General features: G+C 60.3%; 2 protein-coding genes across 4 annotated transcripts; both read right to left on the bottom strand.

The window, feature by feature from the left end:
- CHRND (cholinergic receptor nicotinic delta subunit) lies at window positions 3,711-10,865 on the bottom strand. Of its 3 annotated transcripts, XM_018058156.1 has the most exons (12): window positions 10,723-10,865; window positions 10,363-10,508; window positions 9,913-9,957; window positions 9,535-9,644; window positions 9,284-9,439; window positions 9,021-9,130; window positions 8,050-8,250; window positions 6,876-6,987; window positions 6,569-6,683; window positions 5,312-5,516; window positions 5,105-5,223; window positions 3,711-4,176 (listed from the first exon to the last, which is right to left on the bottom strand). In XM_018058156.1, exons 1-12 carry the CDS (start codon window positions 10,772-10,774, stop codon window positions 3,994-3,996), a joined length of 1,554 nt encoding a protein of 517 aa, XP_017913645.1. In that variant the 5' UTR covers window positions 10,775-10,865; the 3' UTR covers window positions 3,711-3,993. The 3 variants fall into 3 exon arrangements, with proteins under 3 accessions (XP_017913645.1, XP_017913635.1, XP_017913649.1); XM_018058146.1 differs by having other exon boundaries at window positions 10,363-10,810; XM_018058160.1 differs by lacking the exons at window positions 8,050-8,250; window positions 9,021-9,130; window positions 9,913-9,957; window positions 10,363-10,508; window positions 10,723-10,865 and having other exon boundaries at window positions 9,535-9,616.
- On the bottom strand, window positions 11,049-16,605 carry PRSS56 (protease, serine 56). The gene is made up of 13 exons (XM_018067242.1): window positions 16,503-16,605; window positions 15,780-15,890; window positions 15,127-15,180; window positions 14,804-14,993; window positions 14,447-14,546; window positions 14,200-14,359; window positions 13,819-13,961; window positions 13,405-13,567; window positions 13,041-13,217; window positions 12,786-12,950; window positions 12,638-12,706; window positions 12,145-12,251; window positions 11,049-11,773 (listed from the first exon to the last, which is right to left on the bottom strand). Exons 1-13 carry the CDS (start codon window positions 16,603-16,605, stop codon window positions 11,483-11,485), a joined length of 1,833 nt encoding a protein of 610 aa, XP_017922731.1. The 3' UTR covers window positions 11,049-11,482.

The raw sequence follows: 17,834 nt of genomic DNA on the forward strand, positions 1-17,834 counted from the left end.
GGAAACCTCATGGACAGAGGAGCTCGGCGGGCCACAGTCCCTAGTGTTGCAAATAGGCAGACACTACTTAGAGCTTAAACAACAACAGCTTCAGTTTAGTCGCTCGATCGTGTCCGCTCTTTGCGACCCCGTGGGCTGCAGCATGCCAGGCCTCCCTGTCCATCATCAACTCCCAGAGTTACGTGTCCATTGAGTCGGTGATGCTGTCTAGCCATCTCATCCTCTGTTGTCCCCTTCTCCTCCTGCCTTCAATCTTTCCCAGGATCAGGGAACAACAGCTTGGAACCCATTAAAAGAAAGCCTCCTGCAGTCCTCACTAACTGTCTAACAACTGTGCCACCTTCTCCTCCAGAGGCCTGAAAAGCAAAATGTTCATTTCCCAGGCTCCCTTGCAGGCGGGGCAGCCATGGTGATGACCTCTTGACCGATGGGGTGTCTGCTGAAGTCAGCCGAGTGGTTTCAGCTTTTTCTTCCTGCTGAAAGGGTCAGAAAAGGCTGACCCCTTTCCTGTCTTGAAGATGATGTGAAATACGGAGCTGTGGCAGTCAAGGTGCTACCCGAGGCTTCAGGCTGGAGGACAAAATCAGCACGTGAAAGAGGGAGGGCTGGGCAGAGAGCACAAAGCCGGGCCCCTCACAGCTTGGTGGGGCAGCTGAGCCGGGGAAGCAGCTGCCGTCTCGAGATTCTTCCCATATGAGAAAGAGGAAACCTTGATGTTTAAACCAGGAGTCTTGGGGATTTTCTGTTCCTTACAGGCCGGCACATTTTCCTGATGGATTTATCGCCCTTTGAGAGAGGGTGGGTAGCTGTGCTGGCCTGGGGAAAGTGCGTAGGGACTCCCTCTAGCTTCATGGGAAGCCGGTCCCCTATTGGTGTCACTTCCTGGGGAGGGAAGGAGATGGGGTTCCATGCCACCTGGAGGGTGAACCAGTCCTGACAGCACCCTGGGGCTGGAGTGCTGGGCTAGTGGGTGTTGTTGGGGGACCCACTGTGACCCTGGGAACCTGCTCAAGAGGCATCCTTAGTCGGGTGGGGCATTTGGGGGTTGTGGCTCAGCTGGTAAAGAATCTGCCTGCAATGTGGGAGACCTGGGTTTGATCACTGGGTTGGGAAGATCCCCTAGAGAAGGGAAAGGCAACCCACTCCAGTACTCTGGCCTGGAGAATTCATGGATTATATAGTCCATGGGGTAGCAAAGAGTCAGACACGACTGAACGACTTTCACTTCACTTCTCCTCTAGAAGGTTCATAGCCAGGCACCTGAGCAGGCTTGACACGCTGAAGCCTTGCTATTGCATTGTGTAAGACTTGCTGCAAACAGAGCCACCATGTGGCAAAGAGAAGCAACAACAGTGGTCGAGGGATCTGATTTCAGCCTTTCCGCCCTCACACATCTCTGCGTGGGCTTCCCAGGTGGCTCAGTGGTAAAGCATTGCCTGCAATGCAAGAGATGCCAGAGACGGGTTCGGTCCCTAGGTTGGGAAGATCCCCTGGACTGGCAACTCACTCTGGTATTCTTGCCTGGAGAATTACCATGGACAGAGGAGCCTGGAGGGCTGCAGTCCATCGGGTCGCAGAGTCAGACATGATTGAGCACACATACACTACTTAGACATCGCTGTGAGTGAGACAGAGACCCTTCCCGAGTTGGTGGCCAATTCCAGGGAAGACCCAGACTCCCTGCTCATCTGAAAGGTGTAAGTCTAAGCTAGTTTTCCTATTGAGAGGGGGAAAAAACCTAAAAATGTGTACCTTGAATTTTTGGAAGGTTCATATTGGACAGCAGAAGTAAGTAGGGTCAGTTTTGATTCTAAATGATTTCTCTTCTCTTCAGTTCCATGTAAAGATTAAACATCTTTCCTTCTATATACCTAAGCTCACAAGGTCACTGATTCCCTCTGAGGGATGTGGGCTCAGCTGTGAGTCTCAAGCCTGCACATCAAGGAGGTGAAGAATCAGGTTTTCCAACCTGCCTCAGTCCCCTCTCAGTTACCACACCAGGCCTGGACGTGGAAGGCCCCTGTGAGCTCCCAGGGACCTGTTCTTAGTGACTGCGGCCCACAAACGAGAAATGAGATAAACAGCCACTGCTTAAATTTGCAGGACACATGTAACTACTGTGACTCCTACTAGCAAATCTGATCTTCAGAACGCCTCATGAGCCGGACTTAAGACACACTTTGAGAAAGCTGCAACTGAGAGGTGAGGGCTGGTTGGCCCAAGGTCACCTGCTGGTGTAACTAACAACCCCCAAAGGTTGTCTCTCAACACAACAGATGTTTACTGTCTCACACAGTTTCTGAGGGTCAGGAATCCAGGAGCAGTTGAGGGGGTGGTTCTGGCTCAGAGACTTTCAGGTTCATCCGAAGGCTCCACTGTGACCGATGGGGCCCCCTCGGCCAGAGGATCCGAGGTCATTCACAAGGCTGTTGGCCGGAGGCCTCAGTTCCTTGCTGCGAGGACCTCTCCACGGGGCTGCTCATCATGCCAGCCGGCTTCCCCAAAGTCAGAGAGCTAGCTGACCGTGAGTGAGGGTGTAAAAGCAAGTGAATGAGAATGTGCTGTGATGTCTTTCACTATCTGCCCTCAGAAGTGACACCCCATCACTTCCGCCTCAGCCTACAGGTCACAGAGACCAATCTCAGCACCGTGTGGGAGGCGCCACACAGGGTGTGAGTACCAGGAGGTGGGGGTCCCTGGGCCACCCTGGAGGTAGGTGACCACACAGAACCACATCCTCAAAGAATTTGGCCCTTGGGATAGGATTGGTGGGGGCTCCCTTTGGGATAGAGTTGTCAGATTTAGTCAGATGTAGCAAAATAAAATACAGCGTTCCTAGTTAAATTTGAATTTCAGATAGGCAATGAATTATCTTTTTTTTTTCTTAGTATATGTACGTCCCAAGTCTTGCCTTGACAACCCTACTTTGGGAGGAGGAATAAGTACCCGTCCCTGGGATGATGGCTGAGTCCCGAGGCTTTCAGATGGTGTGTCTGACCTGAGCTGGACAGGCTGATCTCTGGATTCTGTGGATGCTGAACCTGACCTTTCCATCCCCGTCCTCAGCTTCCCAGAGGGACCCAGAGAGAGTGGCCGAGGCTTAAAAGCCTGGGGAAGGCCATTCTGCAGTCCTGAGGCTCCCATGCCTGCCAAGAAACTCCTTCCTTAGAAGACATGGAAACAAAGGCAGCCCCAAACTCGGCTCCAGGTGGGGCCTCAGATGCCCAAGGTTTAGGGGTTGGCAAGGGAAGGTGCTGGAGGAGCAGGGGAGGAAAGGTCCAGGATCCCACCTACTCCACCCCCCACCTGGGGGAGGGGGAGGCTAGAAGATGCTTCTGTCTCTCTGACCCCTCACAGAACGGCCCAATAGGCTGGCTCCAGTGCAAACTCCCTGGTCCCTAAGCCAGCCCCCTGCAGGCGTGTGTGCTAAGTTGCTCAGTCCTGTCTGACTGTTTGCAACCCTATGGACTGTAGCCTGCCAGGCTCCCCTGTCCATGGGGACTTTCTAGGCAAGAATCCTGGAGTGGGCTGCCATGCCCTTTTCCAGGGGATCTTCCCAGCCCAGGGATTAACTCATGCCTCTTGCATCTCCTGCACTGGCAGGCGGGTTCTTAATCACTAGTGCCACCTGGGAAGCCCAAGCCAGCCCCCTGCCTCCCCACAAATCGCCTTGCCCCACCCCCTGCCAATGTCCACGCTCAGACCTTCTCCAGGGGGTCCTGGTTTTATTTGCAAAAGAACCACTGTTGAGATGTGGGCTCCCCCCTCCAATCCTGGACCTCAGCTGTCTCTGCCCCAGCCTTGCAGGGACCAATTGGGCTCGGGTCTCAGGGCCGAGATATAGCCACCTCAGGAAGAGCTGGTGGTCTCTCAGACACCCCTGTCCACACAGCTACCCACCCCACCCCCACCCCCTGCAGGCCCATTCCTTTCAGGCCAACCCCCTCCCCTCACGCCCAGAAACGGCCCTGGTTGCTGGGCTGGCCAAGGGCTCTAGATGAAGCGCTTGTCCTTCTCGAGGTAGGAGAAGGGGTCCCCAGGGAAAGGCTGAGCTGGAGGCTGGTTGTAGGCGCCCTGCAGGAAGATCCAGGCTGTGCCCACCACCATGATGGGTGTCACCACAAACAGGCAGAGTCGGTCCACGGTGCGAGCGACCCGGTTCCAGCAGTCCTTCTCCTGGGGCCAAGGGTAGGAGACAGTGGGGTGAGAAGGGCCCCCGACCACAGACTCCCACCCCAAGCTGGGGCCCGGTGACAGACACACGGCCTCAGCGTAGCTGTGGGGGCTACCTCCGGCTTGCAGCAGATGGGAGGTGCTGGCGTGTCCGCAGCAAATACCCAGCCCCTCTCCCCTGCTTCCCAGCGACTGGCAGGGCTTGGTTATCCTATCTGTCCAGGAGACAGAGAGCAGGGCCATGGCCTCCCCCAAGCCATGCAGTGCTGCCACAAGCCTGTATGTGAACTGAAAAAAGTGCCCCTATTTCAAGAGAGAATTTTTACAAGTTGTATACACTAGGGGTAAAGAACCTGCCTACCAGTGCAGGAGACCTAAGAGACCTGGGTTCGATCCTTGGGTCAGGAAGATCCCTTGGAGGAGGGCATGGCAGCCCACTCCAGTATTCTTGCCTGGAGAATCCTATGGACAGAGGAGACTGTGGCGGGCTACCATCCATAGGATCACAGAGTCAGACATGACTGAAGTGACTTAGCACATATGCACAGGTACAATACTGAATAACCATATAAGGCAGTCTTTTAAGTGTCTGGCTTTGTCTGGAGTTTCAGGCTTGGAGTTGAGCAGGGACAGAAAATGATTGGCAGCTAGGAGAAAGAAGGGACCTGAAGGGAGGTCCAGAGCATGGCCCCAACAGGGCAGAGCTGTGTGTTTGTGTGTACAGCTGAGTGTGTGCCTGGCCACACACACTGCTATGAGGTTATAAGCAGGAGCTCCCGCTCCCTTACAGGCCTGGAATCTGCACTCACTCTTCACTCCTTCATCTAAGTTGGCAGGTATCTCGGAGGGGAGCTGTGCCCTCTTAAGATAGGATATGCTTGATTAGTGCACTACTTGAACACCTGTACATGGGAACACCGTGGCTACTCACCTCATTGTAACTGTTCTGGTCCTTCATGTGGTTGACGATGAAGTTGGCCCCATCCACAGCTGGTTTCAGCTCACTGAAGAGCTCCTGTTGAGCCTGCTCGGAGCCTGCTGGGGGCTGGCCTGTGGACACCAGGCCAGGGGTGGGCATGAGGTGTGCCCTTACCCCACCTCCCATGGATGGGCCAAACTCCAGCCACTGGAGACTCACGTGCCGTGGTGAGGCGCCGGGCCAGCCCATGCCGCTCTGACTGCTTCTCAAACATGAGGTCACTTCGGGACTTGAGTGAGAAGTACTCCTCTGCCTTGGAGATGTAGCCCAGGGAGCTGCTTCTCCGGATCAGGGCTCCAGGGCTGGGCCCGTCCTCCGCTGGGCGGGACATGTGCAGGATCTCGGGAAGGGTCTCCAGGAAGAGCTGGGTAGGTCAGAGGAGCCATCATACAAAGTGGGTCACCTTCACTCCTCCAAATATTGGGGCTTCACCCCTGGCTGCCTCAAGGTGTTCCCCAATCCATCATTTATCCCCCCAACCCCTAACTGATGGACACTTAGGTTGCTTCCAGTTCTCCCTCACTGCTCAGCATAGAGAAGAACTCATTGGTTGAAAATGAATTCCAGGTGAAAAACAAAAAGTCAGAAAAATGCCCCGAGTGCCAAGCTAAGACCAGAAAAGTTGCTAAACGACCCCCCTCAGCTGTCCCCAAACCACCTGGTGGCCCTGCAGAGGACGAGAGGCAAGGAAAGCACCCCTCCTGGGGACCCTGCCCCCACAGTTCTCACTTTGTTTGGAATCGAGGTATAACCAATACATAATAGAATCAACAAACCATCCTCGTGTAGCCAGGTGAAATTCTTCAGAAGCATTTCACTGTGTAAACACCTCTCAGATAAGAACTTTATCTAAGATGTTCCCTCCTTCCTGTGTGTGTGTGAGTTGCTCAGTCCTGTCCGACTCTTTGAGGCCCTACGGGCTGTAACCCACCAGGCTCCTCAGTCCATGGCGTTCTCCAGGCAAGAATACTGGAGTGGGTTGCCATGCCCTCCTCCAGAGGATCTTCCCGACTCAGGGACTGAACCTAGGTCTCCTGCACTGCGGGCACAGATTATTTATCTGAGCCACCAGGAAAGCTCCCCTCTTTCCTGCCTGGCCTCTATCAATTCCTACGCAGCCCCAGAGGGAATCACCACACCTTGTCTTCTAGCACTAAAGGCTGGTTTTGCCTGTCCTTGAACTTCACAGAAAGGAAATTTTGCAGTCTCCTTAAAGTCTGACTTCTGGGTAACATTCAGTCTGGGGCGAGTCAAGAAGCACGGGTAGCAACCTCCCCACCGTGTGCATGTGCGCATGCGCTCCACCACCACTGGGTACCGCCCCCGCGTGCCGGTGCGTGTGTACGCATGCGCCTCGCGCATTCCGCCGCAGAGAGGCACTGGGCAATCTCCAACTTTTGGCTACTGAACCCTCACCTTCTTCACCCGCTCAGACAGCACGTGGGTGCTGGGTGTGCGGAAGTGAATGTTGAGCACGATGACACAGATCACCACGACCACGGTCACCAGCACCATGCCAAAGAGCAGGAACCTGTGGGCGCAGGTGCAGTCTGGAGCCCCTGCCCAGGGTGGGGCGGGGTGGGGCGGCGGGGCGCGGCGGGGCGGCGGGGCGGCGGGGCGCGGCGGGGCGGCGGGGCGGCGGGGGCGGGGCGGCGGGGCGGCGGGGCGGGGGGGGGGGGGGCGGCGGGGCGGGGGGGTGGTGCGGTCAGGGAGGGCTGCTCACTTGCCGATGAGGGGGATGGCCATGGACGTGGCTGGCAGCCGCTTGGAGATGAGCAGCAGGAAGACAGACTGGGCCAGGAGCACCGAGATGGCCATGGATGTCTTCTCGCCACCTGAGGGACCCTGTCCTTAGCTCTGACCTCTGGCCCAGGGCCTGGAGGGTCGCACGGTGGCCCCTGCACTGCTGTCCACAATGCCATGGTGCCCAGAGCTCAGGAGCTAGAGCACTTGGGTTCCTATCCGTCTTTCCCCTTATTGCTAGGTGGCCTTGGACAAGCAGCCTAACCTCTCTGTGCCTCAGATTCCTCAACTGTTAAATGTTGGGAGGACAGAGCGAGAGAGTGTGTCTCAAATGCTCCGACTCTGCCTGGCTGTGGGTGAGAGCTCAAGAAACAGTTGCCATCCTCGTCAGCCAATCCCCTGCCACTCAGCCCCTCTAGACCACAGATCTGCGTAGAAGCCCCAGGGTGTCCTCACAGACCCCAGCCCAGCCCTGCCCTGCCTTGCCCACCCGAGCCCCTGAGAAGTGCTGTGGGGTGGGCCCCGTGGTCACAGACCCCTGGCCCCCGCCCCACTGCCCCTTCTTGGCCTGCAGTGCGCCTCACAGCCTGGCTCTGGTTCCCACCCCACTGCCCCCAGGCTATACTCCCAATCCCATATTTTCCACCCTGTCTGCCAGGGTCAGGGCTGGATCATATTTGTCTCTGGAACTCACTGTGCCCTGCTCATAGTAAATGTTCTGGAGCCAAGTGACCACAGATGACATGTGACATGACACCTTCTAGAATGAGTTGAGTATAGATTGCATGTCCTCTGCCCTGGCTTCCTAGAGACCCCGTGATCCACCCACTGGCTCCACAGCCAATCTCTCCCCAGCAGAGGGAGACTGTAGTGTTCTCCCTAGGGTCTTTGGGAAGCCCAGCATGAGAGGCAGAAGTGAGGTCCAAGAGGGATGGGACTCCCTGGGGCCTTGTCCTCTTATGGGATATCCCACAGGGTCACAGAGCCCTGCCGCTGACAGGCCATGTGCTCCTCATACATGGACCCTGGGCAGGGACCCCCAGGAGTGGTGACACCCCCCCCCCGGCTAAGTGGCTCCCAGGGAAAGTGAGGGGCAGGGCTGGGGCGGCTGAGCTCAGGGGCCCTCGGGAGGGGGTGCCGGGTGCTGGGCTCACAGTCGGCCGGCAGGTAGAAGACCAGGTTGATCATGAAAGAGATGAGCACGCAGGGCACCAGGATGTTGATGACATAGAAGAGTGGCTTGCGGCGGATAATGAGGTAGAAGGTGACGTCCTGGCGGTTAGGACTGTCCAGCGGCGCACTGGGGTCCACGTTGACCCTGGCTGGCCGGTGCACTATCTCCCATTCCCCGTTCTCTGAGGGAGATACACGTGGACGCCTTGGGGTCAGGCTGGGCAAGGTGGCCAAGGAGAGGCTTGGTGCAGGATGGTGGGGGGGGCTAGCGGGGACTGAGCTGGCCCAGGGGCTTAGCCAGGCCTGTCTGCAGTGTCCTAAGGGGGCTGGGGGGTGGGGACACAGAGGAGGGTTCACGTTCTGTTTGTGGGTGTCTTTCCCTGGGGCTTGGGATGAACATTTCACTCTCCAAGGGCAAAGTTTTCCTCTGGGATGGATTTTTTTTTCTCCTTGGGAAAAATAAAAGCTGAGGCCATATGTGGTTCAAATAAGAGCCTTGGGGAATAACAAAGCAGTCAGAGGAATCACTACCCCCACCATGATGTACCAGCCTCGGAACGAGCGGGATGCGGTCTCTTCTGACAGACAGGGGCAAGTGGTTGGGCCCCATACAAGGTCTGAGCCTGGTCACAGACGGGGGAGGGGGGGCGTTGGGAGGGGGCAGCATACACACCGTGTGGACGGCACACGGCACACACATCAGATGACAGCCAAAGCCCCAACCACCCCCCGGGCCCTCTGGGGATGGGAAAACTAAACCACCCCTCTCATCCATCGGCCAGATCGACCCCAGGGACCCTGTCCCGACGGGGAAGGGTCTGTGTCCACCTGCACGTCTGTGTACCGGTGTGACCATGCCCCGTGTATGTACACACACGTGCAGCTCTGTGACTGTATCTGTGGGCGGGTGTCCAGGGGAGCCTGGCCACCCAGGAGCTGCTGCTCCCGGCACCTGTGAAGCCCTCGGGATCAATGATGATCCACTCCACTGGGTAGGAGCGGCCGTCTTCTTCATCCTGCCTCAGGCTCAGGGTGATCTCCTTGGTCGTGTACTTGAGCGAACTGGGGAGGGCAGAGGGCAGAGGGTGGGTCTCAGCCGCTGGCCGGGGCCACGGTGGGGATGGGGCCTCTGCCTGGGTTTGGGGGAGTGTTTGCCTCCCTCGGCCCCTGGTAGGGTGCCCTGGTGGGGAGGGGCGGTCGGAGAAGTGGGGGCACCTGAACTTGAGGGAGCAGTTCTGCCAGTCGAAGGGGAAGTAGGTGACAGAGATGGGGCACGAAGAACGGAAGATGGCGGGCGGCAGCCAGTAGACGTAGCCCGAGGGGTAGATGAGCACGTTGCAGGGATAGGAGATCCGGAAGGAGCCATCATTGCTGGGGACACGGACAAGGGCCACAGTGAGTGCCGGCCAGCGTGGGGGAGGCAGAGGTGGGAGGGCGGCGGGAGGCGGGGCGGGCTGCAGCTCAACTTGTTCTCCAGCACAATCTCTGGGCGCCACACCATGTCAGCGGGCAGACGCAGGACGCTGATATTCCCAAAGTCTTCAGCATCCCACTGCAGCCGGCTGTCTGTCCAGCCCTGGAAGCCCAAAAGCAATGTCAGCACTGTGACAGAGTTCCTTGAGATGAAGATCCTAATTCACCAAAGGCTCTATCTGGGCTGTGGTGGCAGTAGCTGGTGAGAAGGGCAGTTGGGTCTGGGGTTTCTCGGGAGGCAGGGGCCAGTCTGTCCTGGAGGACAGTGTCTGAAGCAAGCTGGGGATCCCCCAGCAGAAGCAAGCACAGGTGTATTTGGGCCCTTCATCCTCTCTACCACCCCATGGCTCTGCGTGGGGTGTTCTCCTTACCTGCTCGATCCACACATTTGTGGTGAGGGTCTCTTCAACTTCTTTCTGTAATCAAGCAGGAAGCTGGTGCCCCAGAGGCCAGTACACATTCCCCAGGTGCCTTCTCCCAGCTCCCACCCCGGGGGAGACCATGATGATGACCTGTCCCCAGCAGTCAGGAGTGGATGGACAGACCAAAAAGCAGGGAGAGCACATGGCCTCTTGAATGTGTCATAGGTGCAAAATGGGGAGGTGGGGGAGATCCCAGAACTGAAGCTGGAGGGGAAGGGGCATCACCTGAGGTCTGCAGGCAGTACAGAACCTGGAGAGGGCCTGAGTGCATTTCCAGGGGAGAGGGCCTACTGGAGCTGGGGCTGGGGCCTTGACCTTCCTCCCCATGACCATCCCAGCCGGACCTCCAGGAAGCTGTGGCTGCTGCCCTTCCTCCACCAGCCAGGAGTGGCCGCTCACCAGGGAGATGAGGTTGGAGAGGGTGAGAGCCAGGGAGATCTCCACGCTGTCCTCTTTGTGCACTGCGGGCCGCAGCTCCTTGTTGTAGGCCTTCTCCTCAAATAGGTGCCGGATCAGCCGCTCCTCCTCGTTCAAACCCCAGCTGCCTGGGGAGGGTGGGGGACAGGGGCCCAGGGAGGACGCTGCCCTGAGGTCCTGCTGGGCATGCAGTGGGACCCCGGGGGTCAGCCCCTCCAGGGAAGAAATGGCCGTGGGAGTGGGGAGGTGAGCCTGATGCTGGGAGAGGGTGTCCCGGGTCAGAGGAGGAGAGAGGAGACCGTGCAATGGGGACGCTTTGGGGAGGGTGATGGCCATTCTTACCGCACACGACCAGGGCGGCCAGCAGCCCCACTGTTAATACAGACCCTTCCATCCTGTTCCTCTGACTGGGTCTTGGGTCTGCCCCTCCGGCCGGCAGGGCTGGGGAGTGTGGGTGAGTGCCAAGGGGACAGGTGCAGGGTGGGGGCGTGGGGGGGGGGCAAAGGAAAGAGGCAGCCGGAAATGCAATCTGACACCTCTAGGCTCTGTGGCAGGGCAGAGAAACTGGGGCAGGTGATGAGGGGGTGGGGACAAGGACTGGCTGGCCGGGGCAGGAGTCGAGGGACATAAGGCAAAGGGACTCCCCACAGCTACCAGTGAGGGTCGGGGCCGGGCGGAGAGGCTGAAGGCTGGGGGCAGCGCTGGGCAGCCACGGACAGGGCAGTGGGGACAGGCAGGTCGGCTGCTGCCATTTCTTGGAAGGCAGACCGATATCCTGAGATGGGGGGCTTTGCAGCTTTCCTCCAGTGTCTTTGTGACCTCTATCAGCTGAATCTGGAGGCTGGGCCCTACCTGTCCATCCACTCCAGTCCCACCCTAAAGAAGCTCTAGAGTGGTCTTCGTGGATCATAAATAATGTTTATTAAAGCAGCTGTGATTTTCTGGTGGTGCATCTGAGAAGACACGTGGAGCCCTAACCTCCCACCCCCACCCCACTCTGGCAGTGACTCTTTGTCATCGTGCTCCTTGATCCCCTCCCAGGCCCTGGAGCAGTGGTCCTGATGGGGGTGGGGGGAGACGGGGGGTGGAGTGGAGACCCAGCTCAGGGCCACCTGGCTGGGGGCACGTGAGGGCTGAATGGGTGGCGCCCCTTCCTCCCCAGCTCTCGGCCCTGCCTTGAACCCTTGTGGGCTCCCTCGGGCTCTGCCTCTGCCAGGGCTGCCAGGCGGAAGGCCTGCAGGGCCTGCAGCAGCAGCCGGGGAAGGCTTCGGGCCAGCGTGGCTGGCTCCAGACCCACCAGGCCACCGAAGACCACGTGCCGGCCCCCTAAGCCTGCCCAAACCCAGGCTCGGAAGAGCCCAGTCAGTGTCTTGGAGCCCAGGTCTGCCAGGACCTGCAGAGAGGAGAGGTAGACAGCTCAGGGGCCCACAACCCCACTCCTGGTCCCCCTCCTCCTTGCTCCAGAAACTCACAGGCAGAGCTACCCTGTCCCCATCCCCTCCCGCTAATCCAGCACACTTCCTGCTCACTTGGACATGCCCACACTCCACTCCCACCTCCTCTCCACTCCTTCACACCCACCCCGCACCCAGCTCACATTCAGCTGCCCTCCCCATAGCCGTTCCCCCACCCATGGATACCCTCCCCCACCTCCACCCCAGGCTGTTGGGGAAGGGTCCCTTCTGTTCCCCCTCCCCAGCAGGGCTGACCCAGGTTAGCCTTCCCAGGCCACTGTGAAGGAGTCTGGGAAGCCTGGAGACCCACCTCGTTAAAGTCCATGGCCAGGCGCTCTGGGGGCACCTGCAAGATCCAGGCGTGGGTGCCCTGAAGGGTGGCCAGCTTCTGCCGCAGGGGCTCCAGCCCAGGGCAGCCTGCAGGAAGAGGAGAGACCTCAGGAATAAGAGAGAGCTGACTCTAGTATGGAGTCGGGGTAGTATTCCACCAGAACCTCGGGACACCTCCCAGTGGGCAGACCTCCACATGTTGGGATGGGGCAGCTGAAGTTGAGAGGGGTTAAATGATAACACAAACCCCAGCCTCTGTGGACACTGGAGCGGGCCCAAAGTCACAAGTTTCGCGCCCCTCCCCTCCCCACAAAGAATCATGCGTCCTGCTGCAAGTGAGGGCGAGAGCGGGTCTGACCGCTGCCAGATGGGGTGAAACTGCATCCCAGCACAGACAACCCCGAGAGTCCCCTCCTGGACACAGCCTCCCTTGGCCGGCTCCTCTGGCGGCCGCCGGTAGGGGGCGTCATTACCATTCACTTCACTGCGCCGCTCCGACCTCCGCTTAGGGAACCGAGCGCCAGTAGCCCGGGGAGGCGATCCTGGGGAGACGCAGGGTTAGGGGAACGGCGCGGCAGCGCTGGGGTGGGCCGGGGCCGGGCTGCGAAGAGCTTGGGGTACCTGAGTGCAGCCGCTGCTCGCGGGAGGGGTGCCTGGGAGGATCCCGGAGCGACGGTGCGGGGCGAGCCGGGGCTGGGGCCAGGCGCCGCACGCCCAGGCGAGGGCCGAACAGCTCCTGGGCCCCCCGCAGCAGCTCCAGGAGGGTGTGCGCCAGCGAGCGCAGCTCTGCGGGCGAGACGAGAGTCCGAGCGGCGGTCAGACGTGGGCCAGACCCTGGGCCCCCCTCCCCGGCCCAGCCCCGGGAACCGGACTGACCACATCGCCGCCGGCGCTGCAGACACTGCTGGTGCGCCAGACGGGTACAGGCGCCCGCGGGCCCCAGGCATAGGTGGGCGTATAAGGCGCAGGGTGGGGCGGCCTCTGTCTGTGGTTCCTCCGACGGGTCCCAAGCCAGAAGCTCCCTGCAACTGGGCTCGCGGCTGAAGGGGGCGGCTGCGGGGGGCTTCGGGGGTTAGCTTACCACCTCCCTCTCGCTTTAAGTCCTAGCCCCCCAAATCCCTCCCGGGAGGAAAATAGGCTTTCCCCACGCAGGAGCCTGGGGGCCGGTGGGATGGAAACGGGCTCGCCCCAGGGCACTTATGGGGCACTCTGGGCAAGGGGTGGGGGGAAAGGTGCTCACCGCTCATCTGCTCCTGGAGCCAGTCCTTAAACACAGCCACACGGGTGTAGACTCCAGGCTTACCCGGCTCCCCACATCCGTCCCCCCAGGAGGTGACCCCGTACAGGACCTCCCTGGGGCGGGGGCCAGGTTCAGAACAGGTCAGGGGGCCTCCCGAGTCACCCTGCAAGGACCAAGAGAGAGAGGCAAGAGAGAAGGCACTGTATGGACCCACCTTATCACCTCCCCCCACCCCAATGACACCCTTACAGGCAGCTCTGAGCTCTACTGGGGTTACCAGTCTTGTACCCATTTTAGCGATGAGGACATAAAGGTGCAGAGAAGTTGATGACAGCCTGATTGTAGCAGGGAAGGAGGCGGTCCCGCCCCCGGGGAGTGGCCCACTACTACCCTCTGATCCGGCGGGTCTCATACCTGGCACGAGTCGATGCCCCCGGCCAGGTAGCCCGCACAGAGCATGCTGCTGGGGCGTAGCCCTGGTCCCAGGGCCCTTCTGCAGGTGTCGGCGCTGAGCAAGGGCACACGGGCCTCCCTCACCGCCTCGGCCTCTGGCCCATCTACAGGGAAGCCGTGGAAGGGGCTCAGGCCTGGATGGCAGGGGTTCTGTTTTAGGGTTCCCCCTTCCCACTGCCCTCCTTGATTCTTCCCCACTTGGCGAGATGGGCATTATTTTGCAAAGACATCTGGGCGTAGGTCAGAATCCTTCCACCCCAGCCTTCCCAAGCTCCATCACTCCAGACCCCCTTTTCCCCCACGCCCCCGCGTGGCTCACCCAGGCCCTGTCCTGCCTAGTACCTTCGAAGAGGGCACCCCAGCCCGCGATGGCGCAAGGAGTGCCTGCGGGGGGCTCCTGGGGCTCCTGGGGCAGGCACACGGGGCGCGCCACCCCTGTCGGGCTCACCGGCGTCCACAGCTGCACCAGGGCCAGGTCATTGTGGAAGGTCCGAGGGTCAAACTGGGGAGGGGGTGGCGGCGCCGTGTAAACGAGGCGTGGGCTGGGGGTGCTGTTCCCAAGTCTGAGGGCCTGGGGCTGCCCTCTCACCTTCGGGTGGGGCACGATGCGATTCACCTGAACCTCCTCCGCCGGTTCCCCCTCGGACCCCTCTGCCAGCGTTACCGTCCACAGAAGCTCGTTCGGGGCCCTGCGGCGCGAGACACGCAAGACAGGAATGCGAGAAGCTTCCCCCTGGAGACCCTGCCTCCGCCCACGGGTACCCCCCAACCCCCAGCTAGCCAGAGGCCGCGGACAGTGCGCCGGAGGGAAGACTCCGAGGCGGGGAAGGAGACAGCCGCCAGGGGGCAGCAGAGACCAGGCCTAGCGCGCGGCGCCCCACCCCGACGACCCGGGAAGAGTTGGAGCCCCGCGCTGGGGATCCCGGGGGCCGGGGGCCCGACGTACCCCGCGAAGCAGTGCGCCGCCGTGAGCACCCAGGACGCGGCCACCAGGACGCCGCCGCACAGAGGCTGCCCGCCGAGCTGCAGCCTCACCAGCCAGGGCCAGGCCCCCGGTGGTGCTGCGTTGCCCCCCACAATGCGGCCGTGCGCCCGCGTCACGTTGACAGCGCCCGGGCGCCTCTCGCCACAAGGCCCTGGAAAGGCCGAAGGGGCACAAGTAAGGAGGCACAAGTCCCGGTCGTCCTAACCATCGAGACCCCTCTAGGGCCCACCCTGCGCTCAGCCCTGCTCCCCTCCCCTCTATCCCCCAAGCCGTTGCAAGCTCACCTGGCTCAGGTGAATCCTTCAGGAGGGGGGCTTGAGGCCTGGGACGCCCAGGTGCTGCTGAGAAACACACCTCTGAGCCTCACGGCCCCCCTTCCCCTCTTCTCCACTCCAGGCTCGGCCTGAGCCCTCTCTCCGCCTAACGGAGCTCGCCAAACCACCCCCCTTTACCCCGCCCAGTAGTGTGTGTGTGTGTGTGAGTGACTCAGTTTCCGACTTCTTGCGAGCTCGTAGGCTGTAGCCCACTAGGCTCCTCTGTCCATGGGATACTCCAGGCAAGAATACTGAAGTGGGTGGCCATGCCCTCCTCCAGGGAATCTTCCCCACCCAGGGATCGAACCCAGGTCTGCCTCATGGCCACAGGTTCTTTGCCCTGTGAGCTACTATGGAAGGGTCTATTTCAGCTGCCATAAACGGCTCACTGTTCACCAGATGAGCCCAGACTGTGCCAGCCCTCCTGCCTTTGCACCTGCTGTGTGCCCAAGCCTTTCCACCTGGGGAGACCCTCCCCTGCCTATTCTTGGTTGCAGCCCCACCCTGTCCGTGTGTGTCCCCAGGAGGGGGTGAGTTCTGAAGGGATGATGAGGTGGGCAGGAGAAGGGGCCCTGGGGTAGTCGGGGCGAGCTCACCGGGGCATGGGGTGGTGTGGTTGGCACAGCTCCGGCACTCGTGCAGCCTGTGCTGAATCTCCATCACCACCCGATTCACCGCCCACTGGGCGCTTCTCTGGGCAGCCTGCAACACCTTCGTCCCCTGGGCAGACAGAGCTGCGGGGGACAAGTCCCTCACGCAGGGTTGGGGAAAAGCCCCAGGCTCGTCCACCTTGCCCCAGCTCTGAGCCCTGCCTTGGGAGACCCGGGAGGGAGGCAGGGTGGGCTGCTGGAGTCCTGGGAGGGAATGGCACTCAGAGCAGATAGGATCAGATGCTTGGCCTGAGATAGCTCTGCGATTTCAACAGGGCTGGGCTGGAGTCCTTATAAAAGGAGGGCCTTTCCTTAAAAAACCTTGAAGGGAAAACAGGACCCCAAAGGTGCAGATATTACAGGACACGGGCTTACGGATACAAAATGACCATGGTGGGTTGAGTTGCCCACCTTGGGGCCCAGAGAGCCAAGGGGACGCTGCCCTGGGCCCCTTCTTCCCTGCTGGACCCAGAACCTTCTGGAAAGCACACCTTTTGGCAGTGCTTGCCAGCTACCCTCCCCCTCCCCCGCCTCGGTATCCTCTTTCCTCTCCCACCTGTGTCTCATTTCTGGCCCCTTCTGCCAGCAGAGAGGGGCAACAGGGACGCAGAAGGCGCCAAAAGGCCCTGCGAGTGGAGATAGCAAGCTCCGGGGCCCCCTGCCTGAGACCACCCCTCCTTCCTTGGACCAGCTCACCTTGCAGGGTGCTGGGGGGCACGCGCATGTACAGCGGGTGCCCGTGGGCAGACCGTGGGTCTGGGAGGGGCAGCAGCAGCAGCAGCAGCGCGGCCAGCAGCATGGTGACCCTGTCCCCGCGCTCTGTCCCCCTCAGGTCCACCCTCCAGGCGCTCATCCTTGGTGCCTGCCTCCTGGGCACTGAGTTCTCGGCCCTCAGACCATCTGACTCTGTTCTCTCACTTCAAAATGACCCGCTTCCCTTGGCCCGTCCCTCACCTGGCCCTTTACTCCCAGGAGCCCACAGGGGGAAATGGGGCCTGGGGCGGGTAGGGGGGGCGCTATAGAGAGGACAGACTGCTGGATGGGGGCCGGGGTCGGGGGAGGGAACGGGGTAGTGGGCTCACCTTTGAAGTCTCATCATCTGGGCTCTGAGGCCCCCCCTCCATCTGTCAAAGGAGCCCTTGTTTCTGCGGCTCCATCAAAGGGGCCTGGACAGGCCAGAAGAACTGACCGTTGGGCTGGGGGCCAGGCGGAGGGGGCTGGTGGGCAGGTCCTATCTCCAGGGCGCAGAAGAGGGGAGATTCCTATCCTCCTCTATTCCCTGAGGAGTTTACGGCTATGTTGGGGAGGGGTGTGTGTGTGTGTGTAGACACTCGTGAGGGGAGGAGGCAGGGGGTGTCTGAGGGTCTTCTGCAGCCCCGCCCCCTGAGGAGGTGCCCAAGCTCCCAGCCTCTTTGCCCCTAATTGCTTGGCAGCGTCCCTCCCCAGTGTGGCCATTTCTAAAGATGATCAAAGCGCCCTAATTAGCGCAGTAATTGCCGCCCTGGGAGGAGCGGGGTGGGAAGAGACGGAGGCAGGCGGATGCTGCAGTGGCCCCGAGGGGAAGGCGGGAGATGAAAGTCCCCCCCACAGTGGCCCAGTTCAGGAAGGACAGGCCCCAGCAGCCTGTGCCGCTCTCCCAGACCCCCTGCCCTGTGCAGGGCCCGCTCGGGCTGCCCGGGCGGCATTGTTCTCAGTTGCTGTGACCCTGATCTGGCAGGAGAGTCTTCTGGTGTCTCATGAGAAGGGCCACAAATGGGCAGCTCTCAGGGGCCCACGTCCCCCACCTGGGCATTGAGGAGCTGCCCTTTTACCCCACAGAATGTCCTGGGACCCAAAAAAACATCCTGGTGCCCCCATTCATTCTGGTGACCCCAGGGCGCCTTTGGCCCGGCCTGGTGCTTTTTTCAGAGTAGATCTGTCATGACATCTGCTCATTAACATTGTCCTTTCTTCTCCAGCTTTTGCTCCTTCTGCTTAGGTGAACGCAGCCTGATGGGAACCTGTCCCACCTTTGACAAGACAGAACCC

Source organism: Capra hircus, chromosome 2, assembly GCF_001704415.2.
Source record: "Capra hircus breed San Clemente chromosome 2, ASM170441v1, whole genome shotgun sequence".
In the NCBI taxonomy this organism is placed as follows: Eukaryota; Metazoa; Chordata; class Mammalia; order Artiodactyla; family Bovidae; genus Capra; species Capra hircus.